This window comes from Canis lupus, chromosome 12 (genome assembly GCF_003254725.2).
Source record: "Canis lupus dingo isolate Sandy chromosome 12, ASM325472v2, whole genome shotgun sequence".
Lineage (NCBI taxonomy): Eukaryota > Metazoa > Chordata > Mammalia > Carnivora > Canidae > Canis > Canis lupus.
Genome location: NC_064254.1, coordinates 7,367,359 through 7,394,780, shown reverse-complemented (window position 1 = coordinate 7,394,780; position 27,422 = coordinate 7,367,359). Strand labels below are relative to the sequence as shown.

Sequence of the window (27,422 nt, the reverse complement as noted above, 5' to 3'; positions counted from 1 at the left end):
AAATGACAGAAAGATAGGTTAAGGCAAGGAATCTGTACCTTCCCAGAACAGGGGGAGAATGCGATGGAATCTTCAAAGCAGAATTCCTCTAGGTCATAGTATTATGACATCTGTCTGCTAGGAAATGCTAATGTATTTTTCCTAATGAATTAAAACTCCAAATTAAAAAAAAAAAGAATTAAAACTCCAAACTTCTAGGGTTTGCACAAAAAAGAAACTTCTGTGGGTATGGGTAGCTAGACCAAATATGGGCAAAAGATTCTTTCCTTACTTCTTCATGTATAGCTGAGTCAGGCCAAGAACATTTTAAATAGACTTTTCTAAAAACTAAAAGCTTAAATAAGGAAATCCCATAGAGCCAGGTAATCTGCAGCCAGAATGTAGCCGACCTCTGTGGCCATCACACCTGTGCTGTGGTACCTGAAGAGGAAGGACAAGACTCTGTGTTCTCAAAGTCTGCCCCTGGGTGGGCCTGCCTCCTCCTGAATGCACCATTTTAACATCTACAGTTAGGAATAGTCTTCCAGACAACCAGGATTCTCGAAGCCCAAACCAAGAAATTTTGCATCCAGTGACCTCCTCCTTGAATTTCTGTTTAATCATATCCTCTTCTGCCAAGCACTGCATTAAACACTTTAAATTCTTATCTCATTTAAATATCTTATAAGGATTGTGTTATTGACCTCATTTTAGAGAGAAGAAAACTGAGGTTCAAAAGGTTTAAGGCTTTTTTTTTTTTTTTTTTTTTTTTTGTCCACAGTGACAGAACTAATTAAGTGACAGGGCTGGGTGACAGACCTGGTTCTGTTAGACTCGAAAGCACACTCTTCAAAACTCTGTAGTGCCTTTCAATTTTAGAATGCTCTCCTTGGAGGTTTTAGATTTCATTTCATTAAAGAAGACAGAATCTCCTTTCACCCACAATATTATAGCTCCTGGAAACTTCTGCCTTGAAACATCCTGTTGTGAACCGTGTACGAGATCCAGTCTCCGTGAGTGACAAGAAGACAACCAACACAGGGAAGGGACGAGAATATTAGAAACAGACGGTTACATGAGGGCTCATGTGGACAGCATTCATCCTCCTCAGAAATGGCCAATCTGTTGCATAGCTACCTTCTTCGGCACTGTTTAAGTTTTAATTATCTTCCAACTGTCTGAGCTGCTGTTGAGGATCAGAGAGAACAAAGGATGGCTGCTGTATTTTTCAGCAGTGTTCCTCTTTGCGCACTGATGAAGTCACTAGCTGCCACTGCCCTTATTATCAGGTTAAATCAGACTCTGACTGTGCTTTGGAGAGATGATGCTGAAAGGAGAAAAAAAATATTCATCTTAAGCTCTACCTCTTACTCACGGTCTTTGGTGGCAAAGAAAATGTGAGATCTACTCCTGTTTAGGTATTACAACCCAGAAGCGAGTTTTGCTTTGTTTTGCAAAAAAGAGGGGGGGGGGGACCCTCTCCCATCCCCATCCCTTGGATTTTCAATAGCTCGGGCAACAGAAACTTCTCTTCAGCCTCAAGGATGCTCCATTGTGAGTGCCATGAAGGAACCCTGCTCATCGTCCATGATGAGTCCATGCCAGCCCCTCTCCCTCTAGGCACCGTTCATGGGTCCGAGCCTCTTGAGTTCTCAGCGTAGAGCTCCAGGTTCCCTTACTGGTCACGAAATTGGGGGATTTATGGAAGCCTATTTTCTTCTTCTAGTGCAGATCTTTGGTGAAGAACAGAGTCCTGTGCTAAACCACTCCTTGCTGGGAAAGAGGAGCATGGTGTCTTTCTTGTGACTTTGTTACCATTTTTTTTTAAATGCATATTTGAATAAAGACTTCATGCCATTTTTGTAAATTATGCTATAATTTTGTGGAGACTTAGAAAGTATTGTAGACCCAGAATAATTAAACTTGTTAGGAGCATTACGTGTAACAGGCTAATCAAGAAGTGTGATGTACAGTGGTGAATTGCTAATTTGACCTCGGGATTATGCAGCAGAGATAACATTATCTTCATTTATAGAGAACTTTTTATCTGGAAGCAGTCTCAGTGCTTTTCCAACCTTATATATTATCTTGTTTGTTATCACAAGCACTATCATTAAGGCTGTAAAATGTATTCCAGTACAATTTTCTGTTTTTAGTTTCTTATAATTGGGGGATGACGGAGAGAAAGGTTGCATATTTTCTCCCATTTTTGATATTTGGGCCAGGGTTAAATTTGGGAAATGAGTACTATCTAAAGTTGAAGAACCTGGTTCAACATAATGTTTTAAGAAAGGAAGAAAGGGAGGGAGGTAACATTACAGCATCCCCTTAGGTCATCCTGGACTATTAACCTTAAGAACTGCCAATGGGGACTCCCGCCTGGGTGGCTCAGTGGTTGAGCATCTGCCTTCGGCTCATGGTGTGATCCCGGGGTCGGGATGGAGTTCCACATTGGGCTTCTTGCAGGGAGCCTACTTCTCCCTCTTTGTCTCTGCCTCTCTCTCTCCCTCCCTCTCTCTCCCTCTCTCTCTCCCTCTCTCTCTCTCTCTCTCTCTCTCTCTCTGTCTCTGTCTCTGTCTCAGCCACTTCCAGGTTCCTCTATCTTGCACAGCATTAGGAGAGCTGCCTCTGCTTTGGTGGAGACTTGACCTAGGGAACAGGAAAATGATCTGATCAAATTCCCCAAACCACATTCCCTCCATTCCCTCCAAGGTTACAGACAGCAGCACTCAGGCTGTCATGACCATGAGCAGTTGAAAATGCTATGCTGGTTGTGTTCCTGTGGGTTTAAGGAAATGTACAAAATTAGATTCAGGCCAATGTGCCAGGCTTTAACACACCCCTTCCCTTCCAGAAAGTCTGTAGAGACTGTCAGCGCCACGAGTAAAGAACAGCACAACCCCAGTTCCACACAGGCCATTTAGAACTTATTTTACATGAACCCCACCTACCCACCCAAACCCAGTAGCATCAGTACCTTGTCTCTGCCAATGAGGGCTCGAGAGAATAGATCAAGGCCAACCTCCTGCTTAACCAGAGGGCTCTGATGAGTGCAGTGGTGGCCCTGACTCTCCATACAGGAAGAATGGTGTCTCCCTGCAGTGGGCATGGACGCACTGAGCAGCCAGCCCAGGAGGTAGCATTTATATTGGTTATGAAGATGAGTGACCAGCTCATGCCAAGGAGCAGATGGCTAAATGAGGTGCACCCGGAATGCTGTGAGATTCATGCTTGATGGAACAGGAGGGAAAATAGCTCATGATATAAAAACCCCAAATATAGTCTCCTTAATGTGACTTTTTTTTAAAAAATTGGCATTTACATTACACAGTTAACTTGGAGTGATGAGAAATGTAAGGGAATTACCAAATTAGTGAACGGCAATTAGCTCAGAAGTAAAATTATATCATTGAAGTCGAAGGTTGTTTTACACAGCAGAGGAAGGATATTACTAAAACCTTGCCCAGTCTGTCATCTCCTAATTGAAATGTGTTCATTTAATATACCCCATCCTTCAGAGCACATAGCTCATAATTTGGGAGAGTGTTATCACTTAATCTAGTTATTTTTTTTCCTGGTTCTTCCTTTGAATCCCAGTAAGACAGTGTGTGGCACATTCCCCAGCGATTTGTGTGACACTCAGAAGAATGAGTTTGTCTGTTCATTAACCTGTGAACTGTCAGGTCTCTTTGGAGAGTGAAAGGAACAAGTCACTCCAAGGTTAATGCTTGTTTGTAGGAGGTGAAGCCTCCAGGGAGATACAGAGGGTGAATAGGTCGGGATGCTCAAGGCCTGCCCTGTGAAACTCTGCACTGTGTGTAGATGCCAGATCTGTGTGGCCAGGAGGGAGGCTGCAGAGTAGACTGTATCACCTCTGCAGATCACTTCCTCTGGTCAGGAGAACGCTTCCCAGCAGCCTAGTGGAGTGGGGGTGGGGTGGGGTAGGGTAGGGGGAGAGGTTGGAGCCGGAGTGGGGAGCTGGCATCAGTATATGGGGTTAACTTTGTACAAGGATGTAGGAGCAGTGTTGAAATACAAAAAACTGTGAGTGGTTTTTAGTAGTTTCTGTGGATTTTTCTGTTAAACAAGAAGGCAATATTGATTTCATGCATTTGTCTCCAATGGATGAAATCTTTCCTTGAATTGGAAAACATTTGATTTGGCGAGTGTTTGTGCACCTGTGCACAGGCAGATTCCTAACCACAAAATGAGGATAGGAGGCATTATTCTCCAGCGTAAATGTCTCACAGACATAGAATTATACTGACATTCAGGGGCTGAGCTTGATCAGTACCTGGTTTGATTTTCTAGGTGAATCAGATCTAAGTTCTGCTTCATTCTCCGGAAAATGGTATCTCCCCAATTTTGCTGTAATTCTTCCAGGCTCAATTGGAGCTAACCCTCAGGAGCAGATAGAGGGTCTGAAGTCAGGTTGATCTCCCTTAGTCCATGCCGTGGTACTCTGCATGTTTGCAGTATCTTATTCTATTGTCTTTGGATTGGTTGTGATGAAAGCTCATTTTCTTCAACAAATGTTCTCTTTACCCCCAGGTATATTCGAATAGTTGGGACCCACAACACAGTGAACAAGATTTTTCACATTGTGGCTTTTGAATGTATGTTTACAAACAAAACCTTCACTCTCGAGAAAGGGCTAATAGGTAAGTATTGCAATTACATTTTTTAAAATATATGCCTATATATTTGATCTTCAGATACTATACTATCTCATTAATTCATCTTAACCCACCTCTTAATCAGCTTTGACTACAACCTGGTTGCTTTGAATGCTTTATGGCTGAGTGACATAGGGGAAGTCTTATATTTTTAGAAGTAGTCAAAATAATAATTCTGATAAAAAAGGATATAAATATTGCACTAGGAGTTAAGAATTGAAAACGTTCAAGTGATGCATTCAGATTTGCTATGTGGAAATGCTTACAGTAGTCTGGCAAAGCCATTTACACCAAAGGCTTTTCTAATTTAATGGTAGGTAAGATCAGGGAAGTCTGTAGAATATTGATCCAACGCTCATGCTTTCCAAGGCTATGGAGGTATTTTGGCCTTTGGATATGAATGGTATGCTCGCCATTAGAGTGTCACTTTTCCGTGGACACATCAGTCCATATTTGCACTGTTTAGCCAAGTTCACCTCAAGAAAATGCCTGCCTGTAATTTAAATAAGACTAGAGTAACTGAACTGTCATTGTGAAATTCAGGTTATCCTGTGGGAAATACTGTCCGACTGATGTTTCAGAAGAGTATTTTTAATTTTGGTTTAGTTGCTATTTGGTTGTTCTCTGGTGTGTTGTGTTTTTGTTTTAGGTCATATTTAGTCTGGCATTATGTACAGTCCATCCCAGGTCTTGACATTTTAGATACTGGGAGTGACTTTTCCTACCCCACAAAGATCCTAATTTGACTGACTAGATCCTTGAATCTGTCTTTATTGCAGCTTCTTGGAAAAGGGACTCTGTATGTTCAGGTACCCCTACTGTGTACCATCTAAAAGAGAATTCTTTGCCTTTATGATGGGATCCATATCTCCTCTCCTTCCGAGGTCCCCTCCATGCTGGGACACATAACATACTGACACATGTTCTGAAAACACAGTGACGACTAGAATGGAAAAGATGAGTGTAACTTACAAATTGTTCACTAATTCTTGGAATGGTCATAAGACTAAATTTCCTTAATACCTGCTGTATCCTAAATGTAATCCTGTACTTCGGGAAATTTGGAAGAATAATGTTAGCCAAGTAGCAGGAGTAGACATTATTCTAATGTACAGAGAAATTTTAGAGCTCAGCTAAAATAAATAAGTTGGTTTTACCTTTGTTACAGAAGTAACTTTTACTATTAAATATGAGTGTTACTCTCTGTCATGACTTATAAGTAATTTGCAAGTTAACACTGCCCAGGCATTACCTGAGATTATCAAGGCTTTTAATTCTGTGGGCTGTATGGAACTGTGGTGATAGATGACTGCAGGGAGGATACATCTTTGCACCAGCTACCTGTGTTTTCTTATAGACTGTAGGCCTCACTGTGTATGTGATTGTGTAGTTAGAGGTGTCCTTACTGAGAAGGATCTTAGAAAGCCAGCCACGTCCATAGTCACAGCATTGGTACCATTTGACTACTCATTCCAGCCCAGTGTACTGTGTTCTTTTTTTTTTTTTTTTGGTACTGCGTTCTTGAACATGCTACATGGCAGGCACCATCTACTTAAATCAGCCTCCTGTTCTTATTGGGGGGAAGAACAGGTGGATACCGTAATTATCCAAGAAACAGGTCTGTTTGGCATGAGAGGCCATTACGGGATGAAAGTCAGGATCAGTTGTAGTGAGGGATGCTGTTGTGGGTCTGCATTTTTCTGTCCAAAATGAACTTGTCAGCATCATCGGAAGCCATAATGGTCTCAGGCATTGTCAGAGGACGAAAGAAGACTGCAGAGATGCAGGAATTGTGTTTGGTTTCTGGTCAAACACTTTTCTTCTAGCCCTTTCCTATGATGCTCACAAGTTTGACTGCAAAGAGCACTGCAATCATCTGCCTGTCATCGTCCCTCAACTGAATGGGAGCAGTGGGGCAGGTTGGCAAGTATAGATGTGCACTTGTTGGTAGATGGCCTGTGGTGGGATCCCTTCTGGCCCTCCTCGTACCATCTTCACAGCTCAGAGCTGTCCCCACGCCAGGCAGACAGGGAGGTGGTGTGAGTCGTGAAGAGCATGGGGGATTTCACTATCCTTTGTCTGACATGGCAGCTCTGCTTAGTTTAAAGGGGCATTTGAAATAGCAATGACCAGTTTTCTATATTGATGATCTCAGATGCATTTTGGCTGCACACAGGCCTCAGCCGGTCACCCTACGGGGACCACCGAGAAGGGAGTGGTCCTCTAATTGGAGCACAGTGTACTTCAGAATCACCTAAAGCCACTTACAAATAATAGCACTTACTCCTTCCAGTGTCTTGTGAGATATACACTCCTTCCTTGAGAACCCCTGCTATCCACTCTAACTTTTCATGGGGGAAAAAAAAAGTAAACTGCTGCAATTATGAATAACTAGTAGGGTATATCAACCCTACTTTTATGTTTTAAGATTCAGAACTTCCCTCTTCCACAGCTCCTGCTCTTTGTCTCATAGTTCAGGCTACTCTCATTAGAGCAGTACTCTCCTTATAGGGCTCAAAATTACTTTAAAAATAGGCGTGTTTTTTTTTTTTTAATGAGATTTTAATGTTATTACTTAGAACATAAAATGATGCCAGGGAAAAATAAGCTTTGTAAGATTTTAGTCTTGTTTCCCACCAAAGGGTTTCTTTCCCATTTTTGTTGGTAGCATGTCATTCTTCATGCATCTTCACTTGTACAGGTTCATGAGGAAGCCTTGGAACCCTGTGAGTTCATATATCCATAGGAATGGGACCCACCGTGACGACACTGACCAGATCTAGGTGTCAGCCTCTACCCACAGTGCTTCTCCCACTTCATCTGCTACTGCCACCACAGCCCCTTCCCATTTGGTGGCTGCTTCTAGATCATGTTGGGCTGTATTCTCACCTGGGAGAGCCAGCCAGTAATGACTGTCTCCTCTTTGTTAGGAGACGTTTATAGGAATCGCTAATGTGCCTTACCAGTAAGGCATGGAAGGAGAAATTAGAATAGATATGACCACTATTTTATAAACATTCAGTCTCCCACAGGACACGTTTGCTTTGCCTTGGCACTCCACCTTGTGATATACATATGACATTTGCCAAGGCCTTTCAGATTTTCAGAATAATTGCCAAGCTTCCTTTCATTAAACCTTGTATTTAAATTCACCTCTTTGAATACCCTATTACTTATTCAGGAAGAAGGAATAGTACCCACCACCCAGCTTAAAGAACTGTTAACTCACAGACAACCTAAGTTTTATATATATGTTACCCACTTCCTCTCTGTCAGATTATTTTGACACCAATCCCATATGATAATTTTATTATCTTATCCGTAAATATTTCAGTATGTATCTCTAAAAGTAAGACTCTCTTTTCAGCCATAATGACAATATCGTTATAATACCCCAAAATTGAACCACTTTCAATTTATGGGACTAAACAAAATGGATGTATTTTAATCATTTGCAGTCATTATTATTGACATTCAAATTGTCCCCATCTTTAGCCTCTTCATACTGGCTCTTGAGTCCTTCTGACATGATCCTGCATAGACCTTAGCAATTTTTTGATCTCTGATATGACATGACATCCCAGGTTCATTTTGTACATTTCCTGCACCAATCTGTGATCAGCCATTTCTTCAAGAAACCCTGGTTCCTTCCAGTGGGAAATGACATTCAGAAACCTCAGTGGAAGCACTTGCTACTAGGTTGGTTACTATTTCTAAGCCTCTCTGACAGATGAAACTAGGAAATACATGCACATTTGTTTATCATACATTTAACAGGTAAAATATATCATGAGTGCATGCTGACACTTCTAAGTAAAATTCATATAGAGTTTTTGTTTAGCCTTTGATCTTGTAGCTCCTTTTTCCTGTTCTAAAAATTTTAGTGACCAGTGATACAGCACAATAATTCATTTGCCTTGTCCCTAGTACATGCAAAATAGTCTCAGAATTGCAGTATCAGTGCTACCATATGGTTACTGAAAATAATTTAAGACTTTTGCAGTTATTTTGAGGGCCCTTAGGATATATCCCACTAGAGACATATATTAAAATTACTGTGTTATAAAGTCATCTAAAATAATTCTTTGTGTGGTCATGCCACTGTGTCAGTATACAGGTGGATTCATTTACTCCATTTTGCGTTCAGTGTTTGGTGATTACCTTTAAAGATTTTTTTGTTTTGTTTTGCAACTACGTAAAATACAGACATGGCTCCAAAATTACATCTACAAAAGAGCTGTATTTAGAGAAATCCAGCTTCTATTCCTGTCCCATCTACTCCTATAGGTGATTTCTTTTCCCCTTTAGTTTTTTGGGATATCCTTCTATTTTAAATAATGGAAAAATAAGTAAATTTATATTATATTTAGTACCCTCCTCAACATTCTTGAATAATTGGTAGCATACTACATGCTATACATTCTTTCTTCACTTCTTATACCTTCTTGTACTTAACACTCCTCCTAGAACCAGCTATCTGGAAGGATATTATGCATTCCTTTTTCTAGCTGCATGGTACTCATTAGAATAGGTGTATGGTAGTGTATTTATTCAACTACATATCTATTGATGAACCATTTGGGTTGCTTTTAGTTTTCTGCTCCTACAAATTGTGCTATTGCCTTGTGCATAAGTCTTTTCCTATTTTTCCTCCTATATCTTTGGGATAGATTCCTAGAAACGGGATTACATGGTCAGAAGGTAAATGCATGTGTAATTTTGCTAGATGTTGCCAAATTCACCTCCATAGGGATTATACCATTTTGAAATTCTCATTGGCAATATAGAATAATGAGTTTCCCACAGCCTTGCCAATGGAACATATAGCCAGACTTTTGGATTTTTGCCAGTTCGATAGGTGAGAAATAGTATCTCAGTGCGGTTTTAACTGCATTTCTTTTATGAGAGAAATTGAGCATCTTTTCATATGTTTAAGGGCCATTTGCATTTTTTTCTTTTTTAAATAGCTCTTCTCTTCTTATGAGTCTTGTAGATGAATAGAGAAGATGCTTTTAGTAAGACTTGGGGAAACAGTGAACACTTTACACTGATATTAGAGTGTGATGAGTGTGGTATTTAGCATTACATGAGTCAGGTTTCCCTTCTTAAGGTCTCCTAAGTTCTTCTGGAAAACATAAGTTCTCCTAAGTCCTTCTCCATCCTTATCCTTGACTCTGCTGCAGCTTAAGAGATAGTAAGCTAGAGCCCCACGCTCTAGGCTCAAAATTCAAGGCTCTTTAACCCTTTTAAAGAATGAGAAGCTTCCATTAGCACCTTTATGCCTTTAAGGGTTACCTCTGTGTCTACCAGGATGGATCCACAAACACCAGTGGCTTTCTGGGTCAAGTTTCTTATTAATAATTGATGTAGGACAACCAAAATAGGCAGCACACACATAGGAATTCTGTTGCTGAAGCTCTGGGGACACACTGCTGCTGCCACCCTGGAACTATACGCTGACAGAAACATTGGAGCCCCTGTTCATATGCCACCAGAACCAGATAGAAAAGAAATGTTTCCTTTCTTCCTCCCACCAGTGTCTCACAAGTTTCTGCTACTGGCAGAACTTCACCAAAAACCAAGCTGGCAAGCTTGGGAGATGTGGTTTGGGAGCTTTAGCCTCTGAGATACAATGTAGAACAAAGAAGGGAACACACAGATAGAAAGTACCAAAGGGGCTCCAGACATCAGGAGACTTACCCTCTGACTCATGGTAGCTAGAGAAGCACATTGGCCAACATGTGGAGTGGAGAACAGTGGACAAAGACACAAGCAGAGCACAAGAAGGTGAAATATTTAGTCAGGCTGTGAAGGGATGAACATATTTCTTGCCTCATAAGATAAGGCTTTGTGAAGAATGGTATTTTGAGCTGGGCTTTGAAGAATTCACTAAACTCTACAGAGTATTACAAAAGGCTGATTTACATAGCAATAAGAATGTCCCCTCCAAAGGGCTGGAAGCAAGAAGTAGAAATTGGTGGTCTGTCCTTGCTACTGTCATCTAAAAGTATTTTGAAATTATAGCAGTATGTTTAGAATTCCATAAAGTTCCCAGGGAAATAAACAGAAATCTGTGCTGTGAAGGGCTTTTGGCATCCACTGAACTAAGGATACACTTCTGTGCTTTGCAACTGTGTTTAAAAAATAAGTGTCCTCTGCAGCAAAAACAGAGATGTGAGAGTGGGGGTGGGGGCTCACCACAGGCTGAAGGTGTTAGAATGTGGCAGAGAAATCAATCTGCTTGAGTGGCAGAGGGGTCCTAAAGACCTTAATGCACATGGTTTCCTGAAATGACACTACTGAGTCTGGACTAGTCTAGACCAAGAGGTGATGCTTCTCCCAGCCTATTTCTCTAACCAGATATTAAGGCTGGTTCTAATTGCCACTGAAGCTTAACTTCTTTATCTACTGTAAATTACTTGGCATTAAGCAGACATTTATTAAGAGGCTGCCAAGTGTATCTTAGGCACTGGGGATTGAAAGATACAGAAGTGTAGTTTCTGCCTTGGAGGATCGTATGAGCTAATGGAGGAGAAAGATACTTAAATAGAAGGTGACAACACAGTACAATAGGTCCTCTGTTGGGAGATCACAGCAGATGCTATAGAAACACCAGAAGGGCGGGGCACCTAATCTGAGTTCAGGATAGTGTCAGGAAAGACCCCCAGTGAAGGCAATGAATGGGCCAGTCCTTGAGCAAAGACAGAAGGTGGTGGAGGGTCAGAGGAGAATCATAGAACATGGTCAGAGTGTGCAAAGGCCTGTTTATCTCTGACCTCCTCCAAAGCCAGTGCTTATTCCAGTGGACAAGCTTGCATGGGGCGGAGGGTTGGCAGTGGAGTAAGAGTGAAGTTAGATGTGCTTTCTCCCCCTTTCCGAGGAGAAAGTTCAGCACTACCTTCTTACAGGATCTTAGAGTTCTACAAGAAATCAGATGAAGTGAACACCCCACAGTGACACATACTAACTAATAGTTTATTTGCCTAATATAGTTTTGTGCTCCCTACTCTCAGGAAGCGTATGTTTGCCAACAGAAGTGAGCTCCAGTTCTTGTGTTGAGGGTAGAGTGAGGGTATGATTAGAAAGCAGTTTTACTCATAATCATGTGTGATTCTCAGTTTAGTATATGGTCCTTCGTGTACATTTATGTTTCATTTTCTTTTGTACCTGTTTTTTTTTTTTTTTTCTGATGGTGTTTTGTTTGAGAATAAAAACCTGGGGAAAGCTTTTATTGCTCTAATTTTATAGAATTTGCTCTACCTTATAGGATTGATTTTTGGGGGTTCTACTTATATATCCCCTTCTTATATAACAGTGATATAGTATGAGTGGGGGTGGTCCAGGTAAATGGAATGTGTGCAACAACTTGTTTCTAAATGGGACATCATGGAGCACATATCCAATATTATGCAACCAATGCAACCATATCACTCATAAACCACAGTTCAGCCTCAGACTGGCATTATGAATAGCCACGTTGTAAATAGGCAAGACATTTCTGTGGCATTGACTATGAAGGATGTTCCAGTGGTAAAGAAGATATAAAATCTAATTTTGTTAGTCTAGTCTCCAATTTAGTACCCCAAGCCTCCTCCCCAAAACCTGATAGGTAATTTTTTAATGTAAGATTTGAAATAGAAAATACAAATATATATTCTTGTTCTCCCCTTTTTATTCAAAATCATAGCACATATTCACATGTATTTTTTTTTCAGTTAGTGTTTCTTAGCAATCTTCCCTTACCAGTACACATAGAGCTTTCTCATTCTTTTTATTTTTACATTTTTTCATTATTCTTTTGAATACAGGTGCTGTAATTTATTTAAACAGCCCCCTTTGATGGACATTAGGTGTTTCCAATCTTTTACTATCAGTAACAATTCTGTAATGACCCATTTTGTACATAGTGAGGTTTAATCAGAGTGATTCCAATAAAGCCTAAAACAAACAAACAAGCAATGCCCATTATAATTCCCAGGGCCAGCTATATAATTTGCAGGGCACATTGCAAAATGAAAACGTGGAACCCCTTGTTCAAATAGACAGAATGCCTTGAAAAGTACTTTTTTTTCCTTTCTCTTTTTATACATTACTCAGTGTTCATCATGTTAAGTGTACTCTTAATCCCCTTTATTTATTTCATTCATTCCTCTAACCTCCTCCCTCCTGGCAACTACCAGTTTGGTCTCCATATAAATCTGTTTTTTTTTTTTTTTTTTGGTCCCCTTTTTCTCTTTGTTCACTTCTTAAATTCCACATATGAGTGAAATCATATGCACAAGCAGGGGGAGCAGCAGAGGGAGAGGGAGAAGCAGGCTCCTTGCTGAGCTGGGAGCCCGGTACAGGGCTGGATCCCAGGACCCTGGGATCGTGACCTGAGCTGAAGGCAGATGCTTAACTGACTGAACCACCCAGGCACCCCTGTGTTTTTGTTTTCTTTGGGTAAATACCCACCAGTGGAATTACTGGATCCTAGGGTAGTTCTTTTTTTAATTTTTTGAGGAGCCCCCATTTCTACAGTGGCTACATCAGTTTGCATTCCCACCAACAGCCCAGGGTTCCTTTTTCTCCACATCCTCACCACACTTGTTGTTTCTTATCTTTTAGATTCTAGCCATTCTGACAGATATGAGGTGATATCACACTGGTTTTCATTTGCATTTCACTGATAATTAGTGATATTGAGCATCTTTTAATATGTCCGTTTTATATGTCTTCTTTAAAGGCACTTTAAAAAATTTTTTTTTCTTTCTTTTGCAGTCTTTCTACTTGGCATGTGTTTGGGATTTTTTTTCAACAACAGATTTATTTTTTTGAAAGGAATGGCTTTTTGAGGAGAAAAAACATGGGGCAGAGGTATGGAATAGAAAATAAATACAAATGTAAGCTCTTCTGCTAATTGTTTTATAACCATAACAAATTCATTCAGAGAATGAATGTTATGTTGTACATAACAACATAATAAAGATTCAAAGACTGAGGTGTTCCCTGAGGCAGTGCTGAAGATTTCAGTCTCTGGTATTTGAAATTAGGGTAGCTCTCTGGGCATGTGACACAGCCTCCTACATCTGAACAGAAGAGTGGCCACTTGGTCCAGGCAGAAGTAGCTGAAATGTTTGGTTTTATGTGTCACAGAACTACCCTAGTTCTCCCTACCATGCAGTGCCAGATGGGGTTGTACTTTTTTTTTTTTTTTAAGATTTTATTTATTTACTTGAGGTGGGGGAGCATAAGCCGGGGGTGGGGGTGTGCAGGGAGGGTTGCAAGCATAAGAGGCACAGAGAGAACAAGCATAGGAGGAACAGAGAGAAAGAATCCCAAGCAGACTCCACACCAAGTGAGGGGCCTAACATAGGCCTCCATCCCAAGACCCTGAGATTGTGACCTGAGCCAAAACCAAGAGTCTGACACCCAACCAACTGTGCCATCCAGGTGCCCCAGGGTTGTACTTCTCTTCATAAGGGCTGCAGTGGTCTTCTCTATGTTAAATTTCTCCAAGGCCTGAGTCACACTCTCCACTGAGTCCTGTTGTATCTACTCCAACACATTTGGGATCAATCAATCTTTAGCCTTTGAATCTTTGAGCCTTTTAGGATCATGGCCTTTTGGTGGTCCAGGGTTACTGAGGAGCAGGCAGCAGCAGACCACAGCAGTCTCCTGGGGGAGGGGCTGGTGATGCTCAGTCCTGGCAGGAGCCACTGTCACTACCTAAGCCATGGTGCATCTAAGGTGGCATGGTGTTTTTATTTGCTGTTTAATGTCATTCTAAGTAAAGAAAAATTAAACTTTTAAATTATTAGCACGGATCTTGTCATTCACCTTTATGTTGTATAATGATGATTTTAAATGCAAATATAAGAGCATTTATCTTACAGGTAGAATCACCAGAATTACACAGTTCACATGTGGGAGCTCATACATGTGTATGTATTTAGTTCTTACCAGAACAGTGGAAGTTCTGCATGAAACTAAATTATTTTTATTTCACTTCTTGACTTACAAAAACTCTCTATCCTTGGCTTATTCCATAGCTTTCTTAATATGGAAGGACCGAGGAGGAAAGGAACCATGGGTTGCCTGATCTTTGCCTTTATTTTTATGTTATTATCAGCATAAATATCTAGCTATAATAAGGAATTAAGAGTGAAAAAAGATAGGATAGAGTTCCTTGGTCGTTAGTGCTTGGAACACTGTTGCCTTCTTTTTATACTGGAAGCAAGTTTTGCTTGGAAGGGGAAATGTGGCCTCCCCAGGCTGTCAGCAGCCTTGCTTACTCAGTCATACTCATGGCACCTTTACATTAGCCTTGCTTTGAGTCTCATCCAACAACCATACGCTGTGGGTCCACAACCATACGCTGGAATTCCACACTCATGGGGCAGCTGAGAATTGCAGACACACACACTGTATATCTCCTGTGTTCATAGGCTTACTCCATTGTCCCATCAGACTTTACTTAAAAACACAAGTTCATGGACACCTAGGTGGCCCAGCTGGTTAAGCTTCTGCCTTTGGCTCAGATCATGATCGAGCCCTGCATTAGGCTCCCTGCTTGGTGGAGAGTCTGCTTCTACCTCTCCCTTTGCCCCTTTTCCCACTCATGCTGTCTCTCTTGCTTAATCTCTCTCTCAAATAAATAAAATCTTTTTAAAAAGTTTTTAAAAAGTAAGTTCAGAGATAATTATTAAGAATTTTAAGACCAAAAAAAAAAAAAAAGAATTTTAAGACCAAGACAGTGGAGCATTCAACTAACTGTGAGACCCTTCTGAATGTAGGACCTTACATGTGTCTGAAAACACAGGTTGCATTCCCATGAAAGTGGCCCTGATTACCACTATTATTTAGCATTGCTCTAGAGGGACAGAAGGGGAAAGGGCAGAGGGGAAGAACAAGAAATAGGTATGATAAATACTGAGGAAAAGGGACCAAATATCATGATTTTCAGGTGTGGTCTGATACAATACCTAAGGAAGTGAACTGAAAAATTACTAGAACTAATAAGAACTATGGGGAATGTAGCCAGATACAATAATATGAATAAATCAAGTGTTCTCAAAAAGCCCCAATAACTATTTAAAAAGTATAATGGGGGGGATTCCATTCATAATTGCAGTGAAAACTGCCAAACATCTAGTAACAGTCCATGAGTCATACTTCTCTGTTACATTAGTCCATCCCTAGCCATATGACCAAGGATCACCCATCTCAAAAAAAAAAAAAAAAAAGGATCACCCATCTCTGAACCCCTCTATGCCATTAGAGATGGGATAAGGGTCAGAAGCAAAGGTGGGAGATAGAAGGGTGATGGACACTCATAAATGGTGTAGATTATAAGGTGAGCATGCCAGGGAGATCTGCCAGATATAAACTCCTCCTGCCCCCGCCCCCGAAACAACAAATACCTACCAAAGAATAAAGTTAATAAATCCACAGGTTCTAATTAAAGAAACTAGAAATCTTTGGGATGCCTGAGTGGCTCAGCATCTGCCTTCGGCTTAGGACATGATCCTGGGGCACCGGGATCGAGTCCCACATCAGGCTCCTGCATGGAGCCTGCTTCTCCTCCCTCTGTCTATGTCTCTGCCTCTGTGTGTGTGTGTGTCTCTCATGAGTGAATGAATGAATGAATAGATGAATGAATGAATAAATTAATCAAATTAAATCTTTTAAAAAAATAAAAATAAAGGAACTATAAATCTTTAAGAAACACTGGAAAGACATCTTTCTGGATGGAAAACTTTAATGTAGTAAAGATGTTGGTTCTTCCCATCTTGATCTATCTGTTTAATGCAGGACAACTCAGAATCCCAGTCTGTATGCTTTAAAAGAACAACTTTTGAGTTTAAGAATAAAAATTTCTAAGAGAGTAAATAAATGTAAATCTCTTCCCCCTAAAGATGAAAAAAAAAAAAAAAAAAAAAAGAAATGAGAGGTCTACTGTTACCGGGTGTTAAAACTAATACTACATACTGAAGTAGTATGCCATTATATGTAAGAATAAACAGGTAAGATAAATTAAGCAAACTGTGAATTAGATCTTGGTATATATAAGAATGTAGTGCAGGATAAAAATGGCCTTCCCATCAGTTGAGAAAGAAGGTAATATAGCGAATACTGCAACAGTTGGCAATTGAAAACACTTAACTGAGATTTTTTCCACATACTATATACCAAAATAGTTTCCTAGCAAAAGATTTTATAATATTACTCTAAAAGAACAGTGGGGAACTGTTAATAAGTATTCATCTGAGCTCAAGGTGAGGAGCTCCTTCCTCAGGGTAAAAGCAAAGGCGGAAACCATAAATAGAGTTCAAAGGTGTTTGACAGACTGGGAAAAAATAATTACAACATTCATGACGATGAGTAATTGTCTTTAATATGTAGGAAGTGCTTTCATTAAGTAAGAAAAAAATATTAATTCCCAACAGGTAATGTGCACAAACAGCAATTTATTAAAAAGGCAATAAAAAAACATTAGTTGTCAATAAACTTGAAAGAGTATGGCCTCACTGATAGTCAAAGAAATGAAAATTGAAATAAGATACCATTTTTTTGGCCTATTGGCAAATATTTTTAATTTAAAAATTTTCATTTACATGAGTGATACAACAATCATTTCTCAGCAACAAACATACATGGTGAAATAAAATATTTCCATTTTTAAATGCATTAACCTAATCATTGCTAAACTTGAGTATCTTTTTATGTTTATTGGCTATTTCTACTTTTTTTATGAGTTACATCGTCATATTCTTTCTCAGCTTCTTTTTTGATTGCTTGTGTTTTTTATTACTAATTTATAGTGATTATGGATAGTCATCCTTTGTCTTTTATACATGTTGCAAATATCTTCTCCCACATTGTTATTTTATGACTTTATGATGTCCTTGTTGTGCAGAAGTTTTTTATCTTGATTTAGTGATACCTGTCAATCATTTCTTGCTTCTAGATTTTGTGACTTGCTTCAAAACTCCCTCCTCAGTCCAAAACATAAAAATATGCCCCTCTGTAGTTATTATCAATGATTGGTTGTCATTTTCTTTTTTTTTAATAACTTTTTTTAAAATTTTACTTATTTATTCATGAGAGACACAGAGAGAGGGAGAGGCAGAGACACAGGCAGAGGGAGAAGCAGGCTCCATGCAGGGAGCCCAACGTGGGACTCAATCCCGGGTCTCCAGGATCAGGCCCTGGGCTGAAGGCGGCGCTAAACTGCTGAGCCACCCGGGCTGCCCTGGTTGTCATTTTCTTACTGTTGTGTGTTTTTAGTATTTAGCTCTTTAATCCATTTAAATTTTATTCTATTTGATCTGAGGGAAGAGTTTACCTTTTATTTCTAAAATATAGAACCAGTTCTTCTGAAATCCTTTATTGATTATTTCATCCTTTCCCTCATTGATTTAAAATAGCAGGTATCATGGATCTCCGTGTCTACTCCAGATTCTGTGACACATCATTTAAATAACTACAGCTTTATAATCTATTTTGCTGCATAGTATTGCAAATCCGCATCCGTAGCTATTCTTTTTCTAAAATTTCTAGGCTATTCTTTCAGATTTTCTTTTCCAATGAACTTGAAAATCAGCTTGTCAAGTTCCATTTCAAATTCTGTTGGCAAAGATGTTCTAAATGAAAATACTTAGTATGGGTAAGGCTGTCAAAATAGGCAGTGTCACATACTGCTGAGGAATGTGTAAGTTTTCTAGAAGGCAATTTGGCAATAAATGAAGTGTCTTAAAAATACCCCTTGATCTTCTACTTCTACCTTTAGTAATTTATCCTAAGGAAATATTCAGGTAGAGCATTTCTCTATCATAAATGTACAATGCAGTGGTCATAAGGAAATAAATCCTGGCACATTTACACATCAGAATTTCTGTATAACCATTTATAGCGTAGAGAAATGCTTATAACATGCTTATAACATGGGATACCTGGGTGGCTCAGTGGTTGAGCATCTGCCTTCGGCTCAGGGCATGATCCAGGATCGAGTCCCATCAGGCTCCTTGCGGGCAGCCTGCTTCTCTCTCTTCCTGTGTCTCTGCCTCTCTCTCTGTGGCTCTCATGAATAAATAAATAAAATCTTAAAAAAAAAGAAATGCTCATAATATAATGTAAAATAGAAGTAGGATGCCACCTTTATAGCCAGATTGATGCCAGTATTTAAAAAATTAAAGATAATATATGTATTTTTGTATCTGCATGTATTAATTTGCTAGGGCTGCCATAAAAAAATACCACAGGCTGAGGAACTTAAACAACAGAAATTTATTTTCTCACAGTTATAGAGGCTGGAAGTCCAAGATCAAGGTGTCTGCAGGTTATGTTTCCCCGGAGGCCTCTCTCCTTGACCTACAGGTAGCTATCTTCTCACTATGTCCTCATGTGACTTTTTTCAGCATGCACTCACATCCTCCCCTTCCTGTTAGACTAGGGCCCCATCCTTATGTCCTCATTTAAACTTAATTATCTCTTTAAATGCCCTAACTTCAAATTCAGTTGAATTCTAAGTTATTGGGGGTTACCACCTCAACATACGAATCTGTGGGGGTAGGGGGCACACAATTTAGTCTATAACAGTTCATTAAAAGACAATAAAGAGGAACATCAGAATGTTCACAGAGGTTTTCTGGATAATGAGATTATAAATAATTTTCTTTTTTTTTTTTTACTTTCTGCATTTGTATATTTTCTTCAAGGAATGTGTGTTACTTTTATAATCAGAGAAAGAATTAATGTTTCTTTTTCAAATAAAGCTGTTTCTACATTGCCTATCTTAAATGAGAGACCAGGCCAAGTGGGCATGGCCAAGACCCCACATGCTCTGAAACGTAGCTCACTAAATTAAGACAAATCCTATTCTGGGTTAGGGAGGGGAATTTCTTTATGAAGTATAATGATTCACCTGATGATTCTATTGAGTAAACCAAGAGTCCTTGAGAGTCTAGATGAAAGATACCAAACAAAAGAGCATGTACTGTAGGATCCCATTTGTAAACAATTCTAGATCATGCGAAGTCATGTATAGTAACAGAAAGTAGATTGACAGTTCTCTGGGTTTGGGGAATGAATTACAGAGGGACATGAGGAAACTTTTGAGGATGATGGAAAGGTTTGTTATCTTGATTATGCTAATAGTTTCATGAGTGTGTACATAACGTTCAACTCATGAAACTGTACATTTGAAATACGTGAAATTTATTATGTGTCAATTATATCTCAAGGAAGATGTTTAAAAATGAGAAGAGGGAACTGGAAGGAAAGAGTCCAAAGCTTTTGGGGCATTACAGTATTCCTTATTATTAAAGTAGCAATGCGAGGGCTGTGCTTTTGGGAATCAAATGAAATCGTTGTGATTTGAAGGCTGTTAGAGCAGGCTATGTAAGATGTTTTGGGAGGGGGGACCTCTAAACCCGATGGCCTTTTCCTACCTTGTAATGCAGTGTAACAGGACTTGGGCGTGTCACTGACTTGAGTAAAATTAAGAGATTGTATGAGAGCAAGTGCCTGGTAGGTTAATCAGTCCAGGACTTCACAATCTTTCTGAATTTATTGGCTCGTTAATATTGTGGAGATGGGTATGCCTTCTTTTATAGCTGCATTCAATACTTATCTTTTTAAAGACAGGAACTGGTACAGTGCTACCAGAGAGGAATGTACTTAAAATCACATTACCTGTGGTAAAATTATCATAAAAACCACCTAGTGCTGAAGCAGGGGATTACTTCAATTCTGCCCTCATAATGACAGGAAATGTTCGTTGGTGAAGTTGTTTTCCATGAAGCTGTGATGAAATCAACTATAATGGCAATAAAGTGGAGTGTAAAAGTGAGGGACTCAAGTGAGATGTAAAAGTGCAGAAGGTGTTAGATGTTCCAATTAGAGTCTTCAGGAAATGATTCTGTAAAATATTAAATATGAATTGGTTGAGTTCTAAGTTCAGAACTGTCGGCCCTGCAGGCAGCTTTCCTGGCTGTGGGAGGCAGACACCACACCCCCATCCTGACCAGGCAACTACCTTCCTATGAATGGCAAATGATAGTTGGCAAAAGGGCTGAGAGCCCCATTTCCTTCCTTCTTGCTCCAAACCAAGGGATCAGTTGCCCTAGGAACATTATCAGTCTTTTTTTCCAGTGATCCTTTGATGAATGTACAGTAGTTTCTGGTTATAAAAAATTGGAAGCACACCTCAGTAAAACCTCAGTGAGTTGTGGAAGCACACTAATATATATATATCATTAGAGATATTTTATATGATAGAAATAACTTATATTGATACAGTATCCCGAGTGTCAACGTGTATTCCCTTATTGCCTCAGCTGCCACTACCATCCTAGTGCAAGCACCAGCATCTCGCTTGCACCATTGTCACACCTGTCTACTCAGCAAGGTCCCACATCCTTTCTAGTCCTTCCCCTGGTTCTCCACACTCTGATGGAACACTCCTTTGCTCAGAATCACTCAGAGCCTTTCCATTGCTCTTCAGATAAAATCCAGTTTTCACTATGGCATGCAAGCCCCTGCATAGTCTGCTGCTTGCATACATGCTTTGTCTTATACCAGTTCCTGTCTCACCTTCTACTACTCATGCCACAGGACTTCTTTCTGATCCAGATGACACAGCACATTCTCTGGCCACCTGGCCTTGTACTTGCCATTCTCTCTGATACTTCTCTTCCCATCACCTCATTACATAACCCCACCCACTTTATCTCCGTAACCTCCTGTTGATCCTTTAAATTTCAGCTTCAGTGTCACTTTTGAGGAAAAATTTTGCCCAACCTCCTACCCCCAGTTTAGGTAAAGTTTCTTTGTATGATACTAATAGATTTTTTGTTCTTTCCAAAGTTCTTACTTTCATTTGTAACTATACAGTTTATTCACGTGATTTCTTAATAGGAAGGACTATGCCTGTTTTGCTCACTGCTGTATACCCAGCGTGTGGAATCCCAATACTCAGTAACTATTTACTGAATGGATAGATGGACAGAATGATGTGTTGCATTCTGAGGACCAGAAGAGTAGCCCAGATTCTGGGTCCCTGCTGCTGATTTGTTGTATAATGAATAAGACATCATCTCTCTGAGGCTCAGAGTTCTCAGCTATAAAATGAAAAAATTAACTTAATGATCTGTTTGGTTTTTGCTTTGTTTTGTTTTTAAACAAGCATCTTTTACGTGCAGATAATTGGGTTAATCATATACCTCAGATCATTAATGCATTATCCTCATTGATCCAAGCAAGGCTTCCTTTTTTATGTATGTTTCCTCTTTGCTGTGAACCCCTGCTTCTGTTCCCCTCCTCTATGACAGTGTCTCTAGTATGTTTGGTTATATCCTCAATATGCACATATAATTTGTAAAATTTATAATGTTGGCAGGTTTTGTATATGTGTTTTAATTTTCAAAAATGTTTTTATGCTATAAATCTCATTCTTTTTTATACTTTTCTCAAGCAGTATTACGTTTTTGAGCTTTATACATACTGCTTCTTAATGTAACTTAGTATTCCATCATCATAATTTTTTTTTAATTTTTATTTATTTATGATAGTCACAGAGAGAGAGAGAGAGAGGCAGAGACACAGGCAGAGGGAGAAGCAGGCTCCATGCACCGGGAACCCGATGTGTGGGATTCGATCCCGGGTCTCCGGGATCGCGCCCTGGGCCAAAGGCAGGCGCCAAACCGCTGCGCCACCCAGGGATCCCTCCATCATCATAATTATAAACATATTTACATATATAGTCTTTACTATTTGCCAGACATTATTCTAAGCTCTTTTATAAAATCGGCTAACCCTCACCACCATCTTGTAAGGCAGGTACTTTTGCGATCTTACCTGTTTCATTTATTCATTCCCCCTTGGTTGGATACCTAGATTGCCTCCAGATTCCTGCTCTCAGAAACAATGCTGCTGTGATGGAATGTCCTCATATCTATCTTTGCACCTGCATGGGGATTTCTCTGGGACCTGTACTCAAAAGTATGATCCCTGAGCACTAAAGCACACATCTTTAATTTTGCTCCATACTACCAGATTACCTTCCTGTGCAATTGCTGCCAATTCACATTCCCACCATCTGGAGTGCACGAGAGTGCTTTTCCGCCCCACACTTTTACCTCAGCCCCTAAGGTGGCTGTTCTACTCTTTGCCCTTCAGATGGCCATGAGGTGGTCTCCCATTGTTGTTCGATTTGCGTTTCTCTCATTGCTAATGAGTTACTTGCCACTGCTGCTGCTACCACCCTGGTGCAAGCCACCACCACGTCTGACTGTTGTATAATCTTGTTATATATATATGACTTGTTGTATAAAGGACTCCTGGCTCTGCCAGCATCCTTTCTCTGGTCCTTCTCATTGTTCTCCGACTCCAGCAAAAGTAATCCTGTTGGAACGCGCCTTTGCTCAGAATCACTCAGAGGCTTTTTTTCTTTAATCCGTTGAAATAATAGATGCTCTGATGACACATATTTGCATTCCTAAGATAACTGCTGCTCGGACATGATGTATTTTCTAACTAATTATTGGATTTGGTGTTGGCTAATATTTATTTTAGAATTTTTACACCTTATTTTCTTTTTCTCTTTCTTCCTTCCTTGATTCCTTCCTTCCTTTTTAAATTAGTTTGTTTAAGTAATCTTTATATCCAACATGGGACTCAAACTCATGACCCTGAGATCAAGAGTCACATGCTCTTCCAAATGAGACAGCCAGGTGCCCCTACCCCTATTTTCTTAAATAAAATGGGCCTGTAAATTTCTTTTCTTGACCCATCTATAAGTCATTTTACTACCAAAGTTATATTAAAATGACTTGAAGAGGGGTGCCTGGGTGGCTCAGTTGGTTAAGTGTCTGCCTCATGATCTCAGAGTCCTGGGATGGAGCACCACATTGGGCTTCTGCTCAGTGGGGAGTCTGCCTTTTCCCTCTGTCTTTCCCCTCTGCTCATGTTCTCTCTCTCTCTCAAATAAATAAATAACATTTTTAATCTTTAAAAGAAAAAGAAAAAGAAAAGTTGCCTGAGTGGCTCAGTTGGTTAAGCAACTGCCTTGGGCTCAAGTCAGGATCTCAGGGTCCTGGGATCAAGCCCTGTGTCAGGCTCCCTGCTTCTCTTTCTTCTGCTTCTTTTTCTCCTGCTCCTTCTGCTTGTACTCTCCTTCTCCCACTGCTTGTGTTCTCTTGCGCTCTCTCTCTCTGTCAAATAAATGTTTTTTAAAAAAACAAAATAAGCAGCTTTCCCCATGTTTCTGTTTTCTGGAGCAATATGAAATTAGATATAAATTATTTATTCCTTGAACTGAGTGGTTCTCAAGGTTATTTTCTAACTATAATTCAATGGCTTGATGAGCTATGGTAGCTATGGGTTTCTTACCAGTGTTTCACTTGTTAAGTAGATTAGCCAAGCAAATTCACAGATATTTACAACCTTAGTAATACCAGGGAAGGTTAACCTACCATGGGTGCAAAATGGTATGTTTTCCATCATGTACTGGATGCTATAAACAGGAGTTCCATGGTCAACTAGTAACTATTTTCATCCATTCACCCATTTAACTTAATTTTAGCCACAAAAATTGTGTGGTATAATTGTACCTAATAGATTATAAAGGAGACGTATTGGCCTCACTCCCACTCCAATCCCAACCAGTTTCCCGGGCTCTCTTTTTCTTCCCCATAGAAATACACTGCTTTATTTTATTCCTTCTTCCTCTCTTCTTTCCTCTTCTCCTTTCCATCTGTCTGATTCTTATGGCTCTAGAGAAGAAAATGGGTTCCTTGAGCCTAAAGACAAAGAGATTACCAAAAGGGATGGTTTTGGCAAGATTGGGATTGTGGGTAGCAGAGGGAGGGGATTCAGTCTCTGCAAATTTTGCAGGTGATTTGGTACATATTCTATGATGGAGAGTTTCTGGAGCAGACACAGAGTGTAGGTGTCAGTGCCCAGAGGCTTTAGAGGACGTGAGCGGTTGCACAGTTACCCTTGTGAGCTCAGACCACTGTGATAACTGCATCATGATTCTCTGAATCTCATTCTCAGCAAGAATGAAATCAGGACACGTGACATCACGATTCTAACATCTCCTATTGTTCTTAATACATATCATTTTAAACCATAATGGTAATTCTCATATCATGTTATTTTTATTTCTCATCTGGCCGAGAACACAGGGCATGCAGAGAACATTGTTTGTCAGACAGTGACTACCTGGCACACGCTGTCCATATAATGGCAGTTAAGCTGAGATCCAGAGACTGACAAACATCCTATAAAATCTAAAAGGCAGGATTTCTTGTGATAGATCGGTTATAATAATTTTATGCCTCAGTATTTTACATTTGTGACATTTTGTATAATAAACAATTAACTGCCTGCTTTTGACATTTGAAAGTTAATGTGAAGAGAGTTGTAAAACAGACACTGTAAACATCACCTCCCAAAATAAAGTGGTAAACTGCTATCGGCCTTGGGGAGGGTAAGACCTAATTATTCCTCACAGTGCACTCTGTAACTTCTTACTACCAGTTTGGTTTTCATGGTCTTTGATAAACAAGATAATTGATATAAATGAATGTGATCCTGTAAAATGGTTCCCCAATTGCAGATTTTCATGCTAGAGGTATAATTTTCCTTCTGGCACATTACTGTTAATCTTTAAAAGGGTAGGTTGGTTAATCTGCCTTCCATGAGAAGACATTAGGTGACTTGCTCCTTAATCAGAACTGAGGGAAAAAACACTGGGTGTTGCCAGAGCACAGGAAGAAATGACTAATGGTCAACATTAACAAGCAAGAGTTTTGAGTTTTGAGTGGAGTTTTGAGCAGGAGGTTCAGAGTTGGGAATGCAAGAAAAGCCATGTCAAAGTGGAGAAGGAGCCGCAGCCCTCCTCAGGGAGAGGACACAGGCAGTGTGTGTTGAAAAGGGAGGTCTTACCATGCTCGGCTTTCCCCTCTCCTTACCAGCCCTAGCTCTTCCTACTTCTACTGCTGATTCTATGGCACTGAATGATGGACTTAAGATCTTAAACAGGCAAGCCCTAACATGCTTTCTTCCCTTTTATCTGGTGGTAAAGGACGAGGGCTTTGTAGAAGTGCCATTTTGTCCCATAAATTAATGCTCAGCGTACTTGATCTTCTGCTGGGAGGCTCTCTTTAGGAAATGTCAAGAGCCAAGCAAGCAGAAGAAGCATGTGAGTTTGCACCCAGTTGGGAAGTCTGTGTTAAGATCATTGGCAGTTCGCTTTGAAGAAGCCATTTCTCTTCATGCATAAAGTACAGCAAGGAAGAAAGAATGAAAAAGAAAGTGGACAAGTGCTTAGGAGAGAGTGTAATCCATGACTTCTCTTAGGGGAGTGTTACCACTCAGAGTCACAACAGTTTAAAAAAGCAATAATTAATAATCAGTTACTTGTCTAGGGCATTCTAATATTTAGCTTTAAAAACTAATTTAAACTCATTGCAGGGAAAGCCATGGTGAAATGAGATTTTTCCCAGGACAGTTCTCTTTGGCAGTGTTATCACACAGCCTTTCAAAGATCCAGCATGCTCAGGGTAGTTTGCTGTCCGGTTTAATGTCATCTCTTCACCGAATGTGTGGGCTGCCTCCCTCCCCCGCTCCCGCTCTTGAAAGGTTAGCCTTTCTTCAGAATAGTACAGGTTTTTCCAGCAACATCTGTCAACCTGGCAACAAGCACACCCTAAGGAAATTATGAACATTTGAAGACCATCTAAATACTGTAGGAAACCTTTCCTCTCCCTCTTCCTCCCATCTCTCCTTGTTTCCCTCCTGCCTTCCCCCAGGAAGAGTGGTGCAGCCACGTGGCATTTGCCACATCCGACTCACTGATAAATTACAAGCCCACTTGTGTCTGCGATATTTTTAATGTGTTTTTATTTGCTCATTCAATTGTGATAGCTCATGAAACCACAAAGCAGTGACTCTCTTAGAAGGCAGGCTGCAGGCAGACCCCTTAGTTTCATGAAAAGAGACCTGCTAGCCACTGTACCATTAGCACAAAGAGGCTTTTTTGGCCTAATGACTCAGATGATCTTGATCTGATTCAGTAGGTCAGAAATTGCCGTCCCCAGCAAATATCGACCAGAAAGAATTGCTTTCTTCGTTATTCTGAAACTGCCAGCTGCATATTACACTAGCAGGTACTAACAGTTTTTGCAGGTCAGTAGAATTGTTATTGGTTCTTCCTTCCCTTGTCCCCTATTCTTTTACAGTTATGAAGTGGCTCATGGGAATCGAAGTCTCCCCTCTTATGTGATACCCAGACTCCTGAAATGCTGGTCGCATCTACCCATTCCGCATGGGCAAAAACATGGCTCCTTTCATGGGGTTAAGGAAGTACCAATCATGGGCCTTGTGTGTCTCTGAAATTTTCAAGGTGCTTTTGTAAACATCTAGTTTATTCAGTCAATATTCATACGGTAGAGAGAAGAAGAGATTATTCTCTTTCTTAGTAAATAGACCGAGTTCCAGGGCCATTAAATGCCCTCCTCGAGATAGCCTAAAAAGCAAGAGTAGTTCTTCGGGTGTCTGCATTCCAGTCCACGGCCTGGTCCAGTGGACGTCAGAGCTGAAGTAAGGCAAGAGAAAGCAGCCATTTCCCCTCTTAGAATTCAAGTGTGTAGATGTGATATCAAGAGAGCTAGAACTCAGACATCAGATGCTTCTTAATAGTCAGGCTTGACAATATTCATAATAAAGTTTATTTAAAAATATTTGCACCCGGGGTGGCTGGGTGGTTCAGTCAGTTGGGTG

General features: G+C 40.1%; 1 protein-coding gene across 6 annotated transcripts in view; it reads left to right on the top strand.

Moving 5' to 3' along the window:
* Nucleotides 1-27,422, top strand: part of BTBD9 (BTB domain containing 9) — a 409,006-nt gene that overhangs the window by 261,652 nt on the left and 119,932 nt on the right. For all 6 annotated transcript variants that reach the window (XM_049092559.1, XM_025418641.3, XM_025418644.3 and 3 more), the window contains one exon: nt 4,531-4,640. In XM_049092559.1, coding sequence (XP_048948516.1) covers nt 4,531-4,640 — 110 coding nt within the window. The remainder of the gene's footprint in view (nt 1-4,530; nt 4,641-27,422) is intronic.